At 50.3% G+C, this 16129-nt stretch overlaps 6 protein-coding genes across 6 annotated transcripts; 4 read left to right on the top strand and 2 right to left on the bottom strand.

Moving 5' to 3' along the window:
- Positions 1-222: 222 nt before the first annotated feature.
- PV10_01603 (isocitrate dehydrogenase [NAD] subunit 2, mitochondrial) lies at positions 223-2286 on the top strand. The gene is made up of 2 exons (XM_016365828.1): positions 223-562; positions 625-2286. The coding sequence occupies exons 1-2, from the start codon at positions 473-475 to the stop codon at positions 1684-1686; spliced, it is 1152 nt and encodes a 383-aa protein (XP_016229477.1). The 5' UTR covers positions 223-472; the 3' UTR covers positions 1687-2286.
- Positions 1897-4131, bottom strand: PV10_01602 (uncharacterized protein). Its single transcript, XM_016365827.1, has 2 exons — positions 3821-4131; positions 1897-3758 (listed from the first exon to the last, which is right to left on the bottom strand). The coding sequence occupies exons 1-2, from the start codon at positions 4055-4057 to the stop codon at positions 2019-2021; spliced, it is 1977 nt and encodes a 658-aa protein (XP_016229476.1). The 5' UTR covers positions 4058-4131; the 3' UTR covers positions 1897-2018.
- A 3899-nt stretch (positions 4132-8030) lies between these two features.
- PV10_01601 (uncharacterized protein) lies at positions 8031-10082 on the top strand. Its single transcript, XM_016365826.1, has one exon. The coding sequence runs from the start codon at positions 8139-8141 to the stop codon at positions 9846-9848; it is 1710 nt and encodes a 569-aa protein (XP_016229475.1). The 5' UTR covers positions 8031-8138; the 3' UTR covers positions 9849-10082.
- Positions 10083-10311: 229 nt separating this feature from the next.
- Positions 10312-12493, top strand: PV10_01600 (uncharacterized protein). Its single transcript, XM_016365825.1, has 2 exons — positions 10312-10566; positions 10615-12493. The coding sequence occupies exons 1-2, from the start codon at positions 10441-10443 to the stop codon at positions 12364-12366; spliced, it is 1878 nt and encodes a 625-aa protein (XP_016229474.1). The 5' UTR covers positions 10312-10440; the 3' UTR covers positions 12367-12493.
- A 634-nt stretch (positions 12494-13127) lies between these two features.
- Positions 13128-14653, top strand: PV10_01599 (3,4-dihydroxy-2-butanone-4-phosphate synthase). Its single transcript, XM_016365824.1, has one exon. The coding sequence runs from the start codon at positions 13742-13744 to the stop codon at positions 14504-14506; it is 765 nt and encodes a 254-aa protein (XP_016229473.1). The 5' UTR covers positions 13128-13741; the 3' UTR covers positions 14507-14653.
- On the bottom strand, positions 14619-15989 carry PV10_01598 (uncharacterized protein). Its single transcript, XM_016365823.1, has one exon. The coding sequence runs from the start codon at positions 15643-15645 to the stop codon at positions 14944-14946; it is 702 nt and encodes a 233-aa protein (XP_016229472.1). The 5' UTR covers positions 15646-15989; the 3' UTR covers positions 14619-14943.
- Between the last annotated feature and the right edge of the window lie 140 nt (positions 15990-16129).

Genomic DNA, 16129 nt, shown 5'->3' with positions numbered 1-16129 from the left:
TGAAATGAAGATGTGGCTGATGAGTTGTTGTATCCGTGTTTGCATGTGGCATCCGCGGGTTCAAAAGTTCATGGGTCGCAACAGCCGATCTCGCCGCCGCTAAAAGACGCGCTAAAACTAAAAGTGGATTAGTGCGTTGCATTGCTTCTTGGAGAAAGAGCGACCTGCTCCAGCCAATGTGATGTAACTGGCTGCTGTTGCTACTGCCGCTTCCTTGTGCCTGCGCTGTATTGCGAGATAAAATCCAGTCTGCCAGGACCGTTTCCGAGCTCCACCAGCACCACCACCAAATACCCAACACCTATCTACCCTCGACAATCTCCTCCATCTCACCTCTCTGCGCTTGCGAACGGTCAAAGACAGCTTCAGATCACCTTGTGCACTCGTTCAATGCTCGGTGCTGTCTCTCCTCTTCCATATTGAAGCTCAAGATCTCCGCTTCTTCTCCGAATCTAGCTCCAACTCAGCAAACATGCTTGCGACAAGAGTGTTCTCCTCTCCAGCTCGCCAGTGCTTACGAAAAGCCGGCGTCAGGTCTGCATGGGCTCCCGTGTCCTTCCAGGTATCCCTCTCTGTGGTCGATGTTGCCGTCAATAGCTATACTGACACAGCTTTGTAAATCAGATCCAGTCGAGAACGTATGCAGACCAGGTCGCCAAGTTCAAGGGACAGAAAGGTCCAGACGGCAAGTTCACCGTCTCGTTAATAGAGGGTGATGGTATCGGACCTGAGATTGCTCAGTCTGTCAAGGACATCTACTCGGCTGCTGGCGTGCCAATCAAGTGGGAACCCATCGATGTCACCCCTCGACTCAAGGACGGCCGGACCGTCATTCCAGACGAATCTATCGAGTCCATCCACAAGAACTACGTTGCCCTCAAGGGCCCCTTGGCCACTCCCATCGGCAAAGGCCATGTCTCCCTCAACTTGACCCTCCGACGAACATTCAACCTTTTTGCCAACGTTCGTCCCTGCCGAAGCATTGAGGGGTACAAGACTCCTTACGACAATGTCGATACTGTTTTGATTCGAGAAAATACCGAAGGAGAATACAGTGGCATTGAACACGTTGTCGTTGATGGTGTGGTTCAATCGATCAAGCTCATCACCCGAGCAGCCTCCGAGAGAGTGTTGAGATATGCATTCCAGTATGCTCGTGATGTCAACAAGAAGAAGGTCCGTGTTGTTCACAAGGCCACCATCATGAAGATGTCGGATGGTCTTTTCCTGAGCACCGCCAGAGATGTGGCGAAAGATTTCCCCGACATTGAGTTCGATGCTGAGCTGCTGGACAATGCTTGCTTGAAGATCACCACAGACCCTGCTCCCTACAACGACAAGGTCTTGGTCATGCCCAACCTCTACGGTGACATCTTGTCTGACATGTGCGCCGGTCTCATTGGTGGTCTTGGTCTCACCCCCTCGGGCAACATCGGTGACGAGTGCTCTATCTTCGAAGCTGTCCACGGTTCCGCTCCTGACATTGCTGGCAAGTCTCTTGCCAACCCCACTGCCCTTCTCCTCAGCAGCATCATGATGTTAAGGCACATGGGTCTCAACGAGTATGCTGTCAAGATTGAAAATGCCATCTTTGCTACCCTGGCGGAGGGCAAGGCATTGACCGGCGATCTGGGTGGCAAGGCCAAGACCCATGAATATGCGGCCGCCATAATCAGCCATCTGTAAATATGCTGCCATTAGTTGCCTCTATTGTTGGCCACAAGTCCAAATCGTATAGCGAAGGGGACTTTATTGAACCACAGTTTGAGGTATGCTCGGAACCTCCCTCGGGCATTATGGGTGGATGAATGGCGCGGATGTTGGGTGTCCTGTTGGTTGGTGTACTATCTATGCTAGAGCGAACGATGCAAAATACATTTCAAGTTGAATGAATGATCCAGTGTGCAGAAATTGAGTATTGTACAACTAGGACAGCTCCTAGGAAGTAGAGATACATTAGTGTACAGATCACGTGTGCGCCAACATGGCGTGCATGGATAGTCGACAGCGATTGATATTCAACTGTCCAAAGGTCCAACCTTGACCTCCTCTCGGCTCCTCAATTCCTGGATCTTGTTGGCAGCTCGCTGAACTCTTCGCTTCTTGACCTGCATCTTGTCAAAACGACCTCTTGCTCCAAACTTGATCTTGGTGATCATGTCACCAGCCTGACCCTTTGTGAGGTCGTCCGCAGTCAAGGGCTCCTCCACGGTCAATTCACGCAAACGGTTGAGAAAGGACAACTGACCCTCGCTGGCGGGGCTACTACGCCAACTGGAACTGGTGGCGATGAAGATACGTTCAAACTTTGTCGCGGCAAACGTGTCTGCTGCATGCAGGGCATCCGAGAGTGTGGCGGCCGTAGCGACTGTGCGAGGCCGCGACCACGGCGACTGAATGCCTTCCATCGTGGGCAGCGAGTACTTCCAAATCACTGCGAAGTGGTCTTGGGGCGATGTCGCTTCCTCTGTCGGCGCTAGTCGCCGTTCGAGACTCAAGATCCCGCCTCGTGCCGCCAATATATATTTCGTGGAATCGATCTGCACCCATGCGTAAGACGACATCGCTCGCACGTGTCGTTCTCCTGAAGTGTCTTCAATCAGATCGTGTACGGAATCGTAGTGTGTGAATTTAAGCTCATGGTTTCCCAAGTTTGAGGATGATCGACTGCTCGCGGATGCAAGTTCCCTGCTCGAGTCCTTCTTCTCCTTGAGCTCCTTGAGATCATCGACTTTGGCACCTTGGACGATTTCACCAGGATCCAGACCAAATAATGTAGGTACCGTGACAATTCCGGTCTCGAGCGAGGCTACCATGTCGATGACGTGACAGTTTTCCTTGCCAGGGTATAGACGCATACCACGACCGATCATCTGGACGAGGAGATTGCGCGACTTGGTGGGTCGTGCCTGAAGAACGCAGTCGATGTTGGGCATGTCGGTGCCTTCGGTGAAGACTCCACAGTTCAGAAGGACAGGAAACTCGCGATTCTTGAATGCGGCAAGGCGTTCTCCGCGAACACGCTTCTTGGTGGCGCCGGTGATATATTGAGCGTCAATTCCAATCTTGCGAAACGCTGCGGTCAGTGTGACGACGTGATTGATGTCGACACAAAAGACAAGCGTGGACTTGCGGTCCGATGCCTCGGAGCGCCAGGCGTCAATGGTGATATCGTTGGTGATATCGTTGTTGACTGCTTGAGCCAATTGGCCGGTCTGGAAATCGCCATCTCTGCCAGATTTGACCTTGGATAGATCCGCCTTGGACTTGACGGTGGTGAACATGACATCTGATAGCCATTTCTCCCCAATCATGTCGACGTAGTCCTTGTGGTAGACAATATGATCGATGACCGAGCCGAGTCGCAGCCCATCGAAGCGGGAGAACGTCGCCGATACACCCACAAGTGCAGGACCTGAATCCTGTCGCTCCTCGAGTCCAAAATGTTCCAGAACTTGCAGGTAGCCAGGTGCGACGATGTGATGTGCTTCATCGACCAGGACGAGTTTGAATCGAGATGGATCGTACTTGCTCAGACGATCACCGGAAACCATGCTTCGAACCGACGCCACGGTTATATCAGCGCATCCTGATGCTCTCACATCTCCCATCTCAATGTCAATGCTCTTGTGTGGATAGGCTCTTTCACAGTGGCGGGCAGCTTGTTCCACCAGTTCTCGCCGATGGGCGAGAATGAGCGTCTGCTGGGCATCTTCGGTGGGAGGCTTGACCCGATCAATTAGTCGGGTGAAGATGACCTATCGTGACTGTCAACAAATGTTTTGGGGATGGAGGACGATGAGATGGTGGGTTTGCTCACAGTCTTGCCACTTCCCGTAGCCAGGGAGATACCTAGGCGTTTTTCACCCTTTGTCAGATGAGACAAAACTGACTGAATACATTCTTCTTGATACTGGCGAAGGTGGATAGCCTCGTCGGCGATCAAATTCGGACTGGTGGCAGCAACACTGGCAAGGTATCGACGCGGATTACGGATTGGCACACAGGAGCGAGTGGTTCGCAATATTCGGGTCAGCCATACTGAAGGCGATGGCATAGTCTGTCAGGGTGCGTGGCCATGTCTCGACGATTGCCAGACTATTGAAATAGAACTGATGAGGTGAATAACCACTCGATATACGGGATGTGGAGAAAATGATGTTGGGAGAAGACATGTCTCTTTATCAGGGGGAAATTGACGCTGCTTTTCGTGACACGCCTTGGCACTTTAGTGGACATGTTAATAGCCGTAAAGACACAACACCCATATATGGTCCTTTGGCCATCTTTGCTTTCGTTTGTTATTCCTTATATTTGACCAGCCAATTCCATCTCTTGTGCGGATAGGCCATGCCTCCTCGTATAATATAATCCGCTGCACAGGTTGTTGTTACAGGCTGGTTAAGAGTGGCAGGACAGTCTACAGAGCCTTAGCAGGGTGCAACTTGACTTGACCGCCTACACTTCTCTACCTGCCTTCTTAGTTCGTTTCCTCAACTCGACCACTCTGTCTCTCTCCCTCTCTCTCTCTCTCTTTGCAATCGTTCTAGCTACTCTCATCCGACAGAATGCCAATCTCTCATCTTGTCATATTCCCCTTGCCATTCCTGTCCTCTTGGTCCTTGTTTCTACGCCAGTGATTCTACGGCAACTTACATCCCTTTGACACGTTTTCAGTACCCTAGCCTTAGTGAACCCTTAGCTATTCTGGATGATAAGTTCTTCAGGATCCTCGAGCCTTCTTCATACTGCTCTCAGCCGGATGCAAGTCCTTGGGCATGGTCTATCACAACCCTCTACATCGTGTCTAACAACCCACTCTCAAGATGTCTGAGAACGCCTTTGGCTCTGGTGTACGTGACACTGGTCTTCCTTTCAATACAATTTCACTGAATTCGGGTATTACTGTCTACGGCATCATTGTCAAACGACCCTTCCGAAAGTCAGACTCACAATGTGGGGATGACGACTACGATAACAGCCTGAAACTCATCGAACACGAAAAGCAGATTTATCGACGTCTCGAAGGATGCGAAGGTGTCATTCCATTCCTTGATTTATCGGGTCCGGCCATTCAACTCCCTCTACTAAATGATGGAACATTAGACCGATACCTCAAGTACAGCATCCGGCCGACACGAGCTCGCCAGCTGGAATGGGTTAAGCAAGTGGCCGGTACACTGTCTCGCATGCACGATCGCCGCGTTCTGTATATCGACGTCGCATCTAGAAATATGCTCATTCATCCGAACGATTCGATCATCTTTTGTGACTTTGGAACATCTCTGATATTTCCATTGGAAACCGATATATGGAAGACAGAAGAGTTTGGATTTTCATTTGCAACGGATATCTGCGAGCTAGGCGCGGTTATATACGAAGTGGTTGAGGGCCGGCAACTCTCAGACTTTGACCGAATTGCCGAGGAATCGGGCGGTTGGCCATCCCGTGATCAACTACCTTCTACTAATGGTGTCTTCTTGGGATCGGTGATTGAAGCATGTTGGACAAAGGGCAAGTTTCGGACAACACATGAGCTGTGTCAGTTGCTCGAGGAGAAATCTTATATCGATGAGGTCGGTGATTGACTCAAACGGGGATTTCCCTGAACGACGCGCCACCCAGATACAACAAAAGAGTAATCTCAGTCTACAAACGATGTAGATCTAGAGCATCCGATCATGTGGGGATGCAAATGAGTTCCTAGAGCACAACCCAAAAGTAACGCTAGTGTTGCGAAGGGTATTCTCTGGTCTCTTTCCAATTCAATGGTCTCCTATTCAAGGCGTATAGACTTCCGATGAAGCTAAGCAACAAAGCTCGAATATAAGTCAGTGGTACTCGAATCGTAGGTGTTGTATAATTCCATCAATAAGAATATCCATTCTGCCGGAAACCTGCACGGAAGCTGTGTCCTTTAGGACTTTGGCAAGGCATCCTTTCCTAGGCTTCTAATAGTTTCTTGCAACCAACTCGAAGTGCCTCTTAGCAAGGAGAGGGTTGTGTAGCGACCTGGAAGAATTATTTGAGCACTCTCACCCCTGAGGACCTGTGCGACAACAGCTTCAGCCACGGTGACTGGCTCAATAGTGAACTGCTTGAAGCTTCTGCCTCGGGTGAGCTGTTCAATTAGCGGAGTTCGTGCAAAGGTGGGATGCACGACCCTAACAGACAGTTTAGCAGTCGAACTAGAGGTCCCTGATTGTCTAGGAGGGGGTTCAAACTCACGTTGTTCTGACCTTGTTTGCATTGTATCTGTGTTTGAGCTCCTGGGCAAGGCCTTCGTGAAAGGAGAGGGCCGAGGCTTTACTGCAGCAGTAATCGATGTTGGAGGCGTGGACAATGAAACTTGACAAACTGGCGATGGTGACGACATGGCCATGGTTCTTCTCGATCATGTACGGAAGGAACTCCTTTGTCAGTAGGAAGTGGGATATGGTATTGACGTCGAATACCGCCCGAATTTGGTCCTCGCTCTTGTGGAGGAATGGGACGGATTTTGAGATACCAGCATTATTGATCAATACAGTTGGGGTGCCGACGTCCTTTCGAATCTGTCTCGCTGCCTCTGCGATATCCTTTGACGAGGTAATGTCTGTCTGATAGAACCAAGTCCCACTTGGAAGGACTTTCCGTGGAGCTGAGACGTCTAGGATCACAACTTTAACGTTCTCCTGTGACAGTCTGCTTGCGATCGCCTCTCCGATGCCACTGCAGCCTCCGGTCAGAACGATAATCTTCTTCTTCCAATCCCACGTGCGATCTGTAGTCCAGTTGTTCAGGGCAAGTCTGCTGAGGAGGTTATTGAATCTGTAGATGACTCCAACGCCCAAAAGAACTTTGATTATTCGTGTGAAGATGCTGAGGCTGAGCTTTCCTCTCGACAGCACGGACAAGATCTTTGCGACACGACCAGGACATCCCAGAGTAGCCGCCAACGCACCTCCAGTGATGATCGGCTGAAGGGCAACGCTACGACAACCACGTGTCAAGTATTCAATGGTGATGCCCTCGGCGGGAGGAGTCCAAGGTGCCATTGATAATGACGGGGTCGTGATTAGCGAAAGGTCCAGTGTTGGAAGGATACACAAATCGACCAGATGAAGATATAGACGACTCTCTGGGAAATGAGGAGAACCTTTGAGCTCGACAATGTGATCATGATCAGACCGATTTAACAAGGTGTGGCTCAAATTTCCGGGGTCGTCCACGCTGCTGGTGATGAGCGTCAATCAGTATGCCGGGCTTACAGCTCAATACTTCAGCCTTACTTGAGATCGCGCACCTTTATTGGATACAGAAGTGTAAGGCACCCATATCTGGAAGCATATTGGATCATATGTAGCGAACAGGCCGCATGAGAACGCCGCGATTACCGTTTCTCCGCAAATTAAAACGACCTTGAATATTGCCGTACACATCATGGACAATCAGGAATCCCACCAATACACAGGGTCCTTGAACGCGATGATAACCCAGTTATACACTAGAGATGTCCCCATGTCTCGTCCACTAACTTTTTTCCCCGTTCCAGAAAGGTCTTGAATGAGTTCAAGGGTATGCCCCATTTTTGGGTGTCCTTTGAGCTTGTCTCCAGCGTCATGTTTCTCATAAGTTTGTGGACAGCAAAGTATATGTTGATGCTAGAATTTGTACTTAATGGAGCTTGTGTGCGAATTGGCGTGACTGTATTCCTGCCTGAAATATTGACATGACCGAGGTTTTGATAGAATATTTATATATTTATGTTTGTTTCGCGAAGTCGAACTTCAACTTACATACTTGAATCATAGTTCTATCTTGAAAGAACTGGCATCTCAGCCTTGGCTTCTCAGAAACAGTCTTTCCTTTTTCTCTTTTAATCTCACGGTTTGGTAACTCAGTAGTTGTCTTCGAGCTTAAGATGCCGTTGAGGAGTGGGACAGAAGTGATGAAGGTCAGGTGACCTAAATGCCAAGACCTCTGGAGGCTCAACGCGAATCTCTTCCCTTTGATGGACCGTTACCCCATCTCATCAACAACGGAACTGTCTGTGACCAGTCTGAGTCCCTCCAACATCTGAGTGGTCATCGTGTGCTTGGTGACCACTCCTGCCCACATGATGATATTAAGATCAAGATCAAGATCACGACTAAAGGATGAACGACATCGACAGCCAGACTGATCTTTCCAATCGAGGACCATACACGAGGATCCACATGTCGCATGAAGACGACGAACCTAGGGGTTTTTCTAATACCGCAGGAAGTGATAATGAGGCTGAAGCCCAAATGGCCGATCTTGGCACCAATTTCCATGAAGCAAAATGGAGAAGGTTTCGTGGGTTCTACCGAGACCAGTACCTCGACCTGTACAAAAGCACTTATGAGAGTGCGGAGCGACATTTCGAATCACAACAGCTCCCTTCAACACAATTGGGCGTCGTGTACTGGAACTCTGATGAGAAGGCCAGATTATACGAGGGCTTAACCCGCAAGGGAAGGCATGACTTGCCGGCTCTATCGCGCTTTGTGGGCACCAAATCAGTGCTTGAGATCGCCGCATATCTAGACTGGATCAAACAACAAGAGACTGACAGACAACTCTTTGAGCGTCGGACAAGAAACATTTCCCAAGCTGATATCCCTGCAGCGATCGAAATTGGTGTTGAATGCGAAGAACATCTCAACAAAGCAGCGGACGCACTCTCGGCTTTCCAAGAGCATTTCGACTACGCAGCAGGCCAGCGAAGCAATAGATTGTGGCTCATTGACAAGGAAAAAGCCACCGGGCTGGATGCTGCGTGCGAAAAATTGGACAAAGACCCCTTCGGGCCTCAAGATGTCAGTGAGGATGCATCTTCTGGCTCCAAAACGGAGCTGTTTCATCTTGCCAAATTTCTTGAATTGAGCGAAAAGATATTCATGGTGGAAGAGCTTAACAATGCTGCAGAAATCCAGGACGTCATCCTGGAAACTGGGGAAACTCCATCGATGACGGTGGATGTCGTCAACGATCTGTACGATATTGTTGTAAACCTCACCCGAAGACTGATCCAGTCCATCCTGTTTCTCGCCCAGTCTCGGCTCAAGGCGACTACAACTGCACAATCTCAAAGCTCTCAACTTGTTAGACACGAAGACGTCATCGCTGCAGCTAATATCCTGAAAATGGAGGAAAATTCCTGGGATTACTGGAAGAGGTTGCCTAAAAGACGCGGGCTGGCAGTGTTTGAGACAGCGGCTAGAATGAAGCGCAAGGGGACGAAAGCCATGAGCTACGGCGAAGTCGAAGAAGCACTGTCTGGACGCAGGCTGCGAATGTGGGAGTCGTCGTCACCAAGCTCGGCCTATTCCATCTCGCCGAACCCGAGTAAAGGAGCTCCTTCAGACGATGACAATGATCAACCGCACTACTCCGCTGATCGCGAAGACGAAGAACTGGAAACTTCGGATGAAGGTGTCACCAATTCCGATTACGATGATTCAAATGATTCAGATGAGACAGATGTCGACTCGCAGTCAAACATGGAGGAGGAGATTCAACCCCAGTCTCGCCCGACGCCACTGCAAAGACTGGAGCGCCTCCAGGAGGAAGAGAGTGAATATTTGGAACGCATCGACCAGGAAGAACGACAACGGGACGAAACGAAAATATTTGAACTACTGGGTATCAAGTCTGAAAGGCCTGTCAAAATGGAGACTCCGGTGGCGGTTATGGGGCGGCCAAAGGTGCTCAGGAAGACTGCTGAAGACATCCAAGGTTGGTCTGCCATTTATCAAGCAGAATGGGAAACCCAAGGCAACGAAGACCAAGACGAAGACGAATTGCGTGACACCAAGAGGAGAAAGACGGGACCGGTAGTGTGATTGTGAATCAGGTTACTTGACTGGGTCATCTCAGAACACAGAAAAGAAAGAGACATCATATTGTCCGAGGCAGGCACTTGAACAATGGTGACTGCCTGGTGAATTGGAACACGCAATTTAAGCTTAACATCAAGGTTGCAGTAGCGCCGGATCTCCCCATATGAGATTCAGCCTGGGAAGGCACGCCTGCAAATCGTAAACAAAACCCGAAGCTTCCAATTTCACAAGACAAACATCCAATAATATCTTCTTCTTGTATGCATAAACAACCCCGGACACACTCCAGTTTGTCTATACATGAGTTCGGAAGTACGACCAGCATTGTCCATATCACTATCCACAGAGCGTGTCATCCCTTCAATGAGACCTCCACCTACGCGTCCCCACACCTGCATGTGAAGCTGGGTGACAGTCCGTGGCGCGCGAACGTGACGCGACTAAACAGTGGATGTTGACGCTTTCGCCAGCAACCACCGGCAACGGCAACGGCAACGATCTTATAGCCTCTTTCTTTTTCATCAAAGGTTCCTAACGTTCTCCATCATCAACACCCACCGAAAGAGCCTCGCCAACAAAGTCATAATCATTCGAGATGGGGCTGCAGGAGATCTCATTTGCAGATGATCAGTCGCTTCAGGAAATTGCAGACATTCTATCAGGGTCACACAAGATTCTGCTCGTCACCGGCGCGGGTATCAGCACAAGCTGTGGCATCCCAGTACGCGTGTTGTCCTTGTTTAGGACGTGAGAGTACTGACATGCTTAGGATTTCCGATCCAAAGACGGCCTCTACAATATCATACCAGACCAGTCGATCCTGCCGCCCACACCGCCTCACTCGGAACCTTCAACACCAACACTCAATCGCGTTGCCTCCATGGGAGAGGCAAACGACTTCTCAGCCTCGTCACAATCCTCCACGGCATCGACATCATCTCGACGCGTCTCAGTAAGCCCGTCTTCCAGGCTCAGAGGGCAGGACCTGTTCCACTCCCGCGTGTTCCATAATGCAACCTCCACGACCATCTTCTACCAATTCATCGCGTCACTAAGAGAGAAAATCAAGAATGAAGTGCAGGCCACAAGCTCTGTACACAAATTTGTGCGGGTTCTTCGAGATGGTGGCAGATTAATGCGATGTTACACGCAAAATATTGATGGCTTAGAGGCGCGGGAGGGTTTGGTGGTGGACCTGACGCGTGGCAAGGGCAATAAGAGGCGGTTCATGAAGAAGCATTATGAAAGCCCTCGGCCGAGTTACGCGCGAGGAACTGATTTCGACGGGGGTTGTGAAGTGGTCCAGCTTCATGGCGACTTGGACCGGTTGCGTTGTACAGTTTGCGCTGCCCAGTTTGAGTGGACGGAAGAAGAGACGGAAATATATCTAGAGGGTGCAGCACCGAGTTGCCAGAAGTGCAAGACCAAAAGTGATGCACGGCAAGCAAGTGGCAAGCGAGGTCTGACGACAGGGTCGTTGCGGCCGAACATTGTGCTCTACGGCGAGGAGCATCCTTCGAACTCTTTGTTGACACCACTGATCCCCTTCGATGCGAGTTGCCAGCCTGAAGTGATGGTGATTATGGGGACATCGTTGAAAGTGTTTGGTCTGCAAAAGATGGTTCGAGAGTTTGCCAAAGCGATTCATGGTCAGAAGAAGGGCAAAGGACGTGTGATATTTGTCAATCGGACGAGACCTGCGGAGAGCGTTTGGGATGGCATCATCGATGATTTTGTGGCGATGGATTGTGACGATTGGGTGGAGGACCTCAAGCGACGACGACCTGATCTGTGGCTGCGCCAGGGGCATCTTGCTCTGACTGTGACCAAGTCTTCACAGGTGAAAAGGAAGCGAAAGGCCAGCAATGACGAGAATTCTGAGAACCAACCTCCGAAAAGGGTCAAAATCACGGTCGAGATCGAGAGTATGGCACCTAGAGCCCATACACCGAGTACGCCTTCAAGAAAGATATTGGTCCCACGGCCACAGCGGTCACCATTTCAAGTGGCACGACCTCCATTCTCACCTTTGACGAGTCCGGTGAGGCCGCCGATATCACCCTTGACCAGTCCCGTGAGACCTCCAATGTCACCATTGACCAGCCCTGTCAAGCCAGACGACCTAAGACAAAGTCCAGGAAGTGGACGAGGGAAATGGTCGCCCTGGGATGGGTCGGCGCCGGGAAGCAAGTTGCGAGTGGAGATATTCCGTCAAGACAACAACGGAAAAGAAATGGAACGACACCAGACGCCGTCGGCGGTATCGACAGTGGCTCCCCAGCGACGACCTGATAAATCTTGGGTCTCTGGTAATATCCTGTCCGGGGTGAAGGAAGCAGCGAGAATGGCCAACATAGGATCACGTCTGAGGGCGATTGGCGGATGGCAGTCAGCCCTCAACCAGTCGCCTCAGCCAACAATGTTGAGCGAAGAGGATTTTGAGGGTGAAACGATCGAGGTGGACACCCCGTCACGGGGTCCTCGTGGCAGGAAAATTGATGTATTTGGTGAAGCTCAATAGATGGGCAACGAATGATATGATTCATGAATATTGGGAAACAAGAAGCATGTGTTTCTAAATTTGGATTGGTAGAGATGTGTCAGAAGTCAGTCAGCTGTACATGAAAACCCTCGATATTTGTTTGTCAGGTTTGAGACAGATGTCCTTGAAGTTTTGTTCATACATTGGATAGCATGTCTGGTTATGACAGAACAAGGTTGATGAGAATGAGCACACAGAGTTCGATATTGTTCTTTCGACTTCCCCATGGTGGCGTGCTTCGCTGACATCCGACTGATAGGCGCCACTGGGCAGGGTAGTACCCTCGGCCCACACCCGAGGACTCCCGGATTATGTCCACAAGCGATCCCCAGATGTGAGCCGAGGCAAGACATTGTCGCCTGTTCACACGCAGACTGGTTGGTTGGTTACAAGGATTCCCAGAAATATATTTATTCTTGTTCTAATCCAGAAGAGGCCAGGAAGAGCGAGCGAGCGAGGGACAGAGAGAGGGGGGGGATCATCGTTGTTAGGGAAGGTGGTTACTACAGTCCGGCGGCTCTTTCCAAGTGTCCATTGCCTTCTCGCCCGAATGCGAATGACTGACTGCGACTTCCTTATAATTTTTATGGCCACATGACAAATGGGAATGGGGAGCCGCGGAAAGGAAGGCTCGCCTTAGCTAACGCACGCCCTTTCCCCATATGCACATTACGATGGCGGAAATAATGAATAATACGAGTTGGCACAGGCCAGGCCAGGCCTTGTAACATCGTGCCTAGGCAAGTACCTGTAACCTACTCGGTCTCGTTCCTTCCAGTTAGCCAACCCGCAACTGCCAACGGCAACTGCACCATTACGAAGGGAAAGTGCGGGCGGCGGGCAGACAATAAGATCTTCCTTCCACCCCTCACCACTTCGTAGACCTTTTTTTCCCTTTTCCCTTCTTCCTCTCATCCACAATCCGTTGCTAGATCTCTGATATCTCGCGACCCAATCTTCTTCCAACTATCTTACAGGAAAATCGGCCTGCCAATCCGATTCAGTATATATTATCTCCATCTTCTCTAGGGCAAAGCCTCCGATACCCTCAGATCTCTCCACTTGCGTACCCTACAAACTTAGTCATCAACATTTTCTCAACATTGAAGAGGCATCCTGTGAAAACTTGAATCTCTTGAAATTTTCATCCTATCCTTCGGGATACACCAAAAGCCAAAGGTAGAAACAAAAAGGGTTTGTACGGCATTGGGACTCTGATTTCGAATCCCGCACCCGCCGGATTAATTGAAACTACAAAAATCTCAACTTGGCACGTGCTGCACGGTGGTCTGGACCAACCGTGCAAACTACTCTATACTCTGCACTCCACACCACCACTCACCATCCATCAGCCATGCATCCAACAAGCTCATCTCCAAAACCCAAGGAGTTCGACAGCATCGCATCGACCATTGAAGCTTTCAAGCGTGGGGAATTTATCGTCGTGTTGGACGACCAGGACCGTGAGAATGAAGGCGATTTGATTATTGCTGCCGAGGACATGACGACGGAGAAGATGGCCTTTATGGTCCGTTGGACGTCAGGACTCATTTGCGCACCATTGACATCTCGATTGGCCCGCGATCTGGAATTGCCACAGATGGTCACCGACAACGAAGACCCCAACCGTACCGCCTATACCATCTCAGTCGACGCCAGCCACGAGAGCGTCTCGACCGGCATTTCGGCCCATGACCGAGCCTTGACCTGTCGCACTCTCGCCAACACCAAGGCCAAGCCCAGCGACCTCCGCCGTCCTGGCCATGTTTTCCCGCTACGCGCCCGCGACGGCGGTGTCCTCGAACGCACTGGACATACAGAGGCAGCGGTCGAATTCTGTCGCTTGGCCGGCAAGGCCCCAGTCGGAGTCATCTGCGAGATGATCGAGGATGGAGTCGCCATTGACGGCCAAGCTGCCATGTCCGAGCCTGGCATGATGCGTCGTGATGCCTGTCTTGCATTTGGCAAGAAATGGGGGCTCAAGACCTGCACAATCGAAGATCTCGTTGATTATGTCCGAAATGTAGAAGGGAAGAAGGCTGTTTCCAATGGCGTGCCCAGCGTCAACGTCCATGCAGATGGAGCGGCCGCAGACCCGGCTGTGAATGGAGCTCACTGATGAGACCATGGGCACGATCATAAGCGCCATTCTCCTTCTCCCTAGTAGAGCAGATCGCCGAGTACCGAGATCCCGACCGAGATATTTTGTCATGACCGAAATGATCATATTGTTTTATGTTGGAAAATCAATAAATCATTATGCTTATGCTTATGCTTTGCTATTGCTTGCGTTTTCATGTGCCGTTTCCCCCTTTGCATGTGTAGTACAAGACACTTGTCATGTCATAAATACAGGCCATGAAGAATATTATGCCCGGACACCCGCCTTTAAGAAGAGCTGTCTTCAGATGGACCAGATTCCGTCGTGGCAATAATTTGAAACCCATTCCAAGACTCGTATTTGACAAGTCCGCATGAGTCCCTTGTCCCGTCTCGTGAAGCTTCCATGGGAGGATGATAATTGTCCTCCCCCCACCTCAACACCAAATAACCCTTTCATTTCGTGCCCTGGGGTCTCTGATTCGAGTAATCCCGGAACAATCCTTGCATGTGGACGTTTGTAACCTTGACTCCACGACGCACTTTTTTCTTCTTCTTTTCCACCTTAGCCACCTCCTTGCTTGCCGGCGCACCTGTAGTTTTGTAATTCATCTTCGTCAACGCCGTGATCGTGTCTTCAATACTCGGCAGTGGAATTTGATTAAAGATTTCCTTGAATTCCTGGTCCAGCGGGACAAACAACGTTGGGTCATTAGCCCAGACCATTCGCGGCTGACTGTCTTTTTTGTTTCGCGTGACCAAGAGTTTGTGTTCTTTGTCTAGCGTATTGATCGCTTCGAGTACATCTGGCCATCCTTCCTTTAGATCGCGCACGTGGATCCCTTTGGATGAATCTTGGTTTTGGAGATATCGTAGTAATTCGTCGGCTGATGAGATGTCGTATTCGGGTTTGAAACGGTAGCTTTCGCTGGTGGGGTCGAATGAGATTTTGGGGTTGACTCCAAGCAGGGTTTTGAATAGTTTGACGGCTTGTTCGTCGTGTCGTTTAGGGTGAGGGAGAACGTAGGCGATGAGTTCTTGTGATGGGATAGGGGAGGGGAATTTCTCTTTCAGACGGTCGATTGCGTAGATGACATTTGTTCGTGCGTCGCTGCCTGCAACGAGCCGGTCGTTGGTGGAGCCGTAGAGAGAGGACATGGTTGGGAGAGGGGGAGGGTGTTGGGAGGTAGATGGTGTGGCTCAGGAAGTGGCTTTGAAGTTGGTGTTGGTGTTGGTGTTGAGGGCGCAGGGAGAGAGAGAGAGAGAGTGTGTGTGTATGCGCTCCTGGCGTTGCTAGTGTTGCTGGCGTTGCTGGCGGTGCTAAGATCGGGTCAAGGCAACCGTCCGCATGCGGTAGAAACGGTCAGTGCATCGCAGACAATGACTGCTGGATCTGGCCTTGGTCAGTTACAGCGGTCGGGTCTCCTTTGGTCTATCTCACAGATGTCTGGATGTGAGAAGAATCGTCTCCAAACAACAAGTGAAGTGTGCGAAGAGTGGTAGTGACATTCGATCGAAGAAACATGTCTGCTCTCGGACTTCTTGGACTTCTAGGCGAACTGACTGCGAAGTGAGAATCGATCTAACTGCTTTAGGAATAGTAACGGCCCTTTAAGGCTCCCATCGGAAAGCTTGGCAAGTA

Source organism: Exophiala mesophila, assembly GCF_000836275.1.
Source record: "Exophiala mesophila strain CBS 40295 unplaced genomic scaffold supercont1.1, whole genome shotgun sequence".
NCBI lineage: Eukaryota > Fungi > Ascomycota > Eurotiomycetes > Chaetothyriales > Herpotrichiellaceae > Exophiala > Exophiala mesophila.
This window is presented reverse-complemented; position numbering and strand designations above follow the sequence as displayed.

Bases quoted from the DNA above. Each gene is read 5' to 3' on its own strand.
- PV10_01603 (XM_016365828.1), top strand. From the start codon at position 473: ATGCTTGCGACAAGAGTGTTCTCCTCTCCAGCTCGCCAGTGCTTACGA. The intron at 563-624 runs GTATCCCTCTCT...TTTGTAAATCAG, and splicing joins GGGCTCCCGTGTCCTTCCAG to ATCCAGTCGAGAACGTATGC.
- PV10_01602 (XM_016365827.1), bottom strand. From the start codon at position 4,057: ATGCCATCGCCTTCAGTATGGCTGACCCGAATATTGCGAACCACTCGC. The intron at 3,759-3,820 runs GTGAGCAAACCC...CAGTCACGATAG, and splicing joins CTACGGGAAGTGGCAAGACT to GTCATCTTCACCCGACTAAT.
- PV10_01601 (XM_016365826.1), top strand. From the start codon at position 8,139: ATGAACGACATCGACAGCCAGACTGATCTTTCCAATCGAGGACCATAC.
- PV10_01600 (XM_016365825.1), top strand. From the start codon at position 10,441: ATGGGGCTGCAGGAGATCTCATTTGCAGATGATCAGTCGCTTCAGGAA. The intron at 10,567-10,614 runs GTACGCGTGTTG...TGACATGCTTAG, and splicing joins GCACAAGCTGTGGCATCCCA to GATTTCCGATCCAAAGACGG.
- PV10_01599 (XM_016365824.1), top strand. From the start codon at position 13,742: ATGCATCCAACAAGCTCATCTCCAAAACCCAAGGAGTTCGACAGCATC.
- PV10_01598 (XM_016365823.1), bottom strand. From the start codon at position 15,645: ATGTCCTCTCTCTACGGCTCCACCAACGACCGGCTCGTTGCAGGCAGC.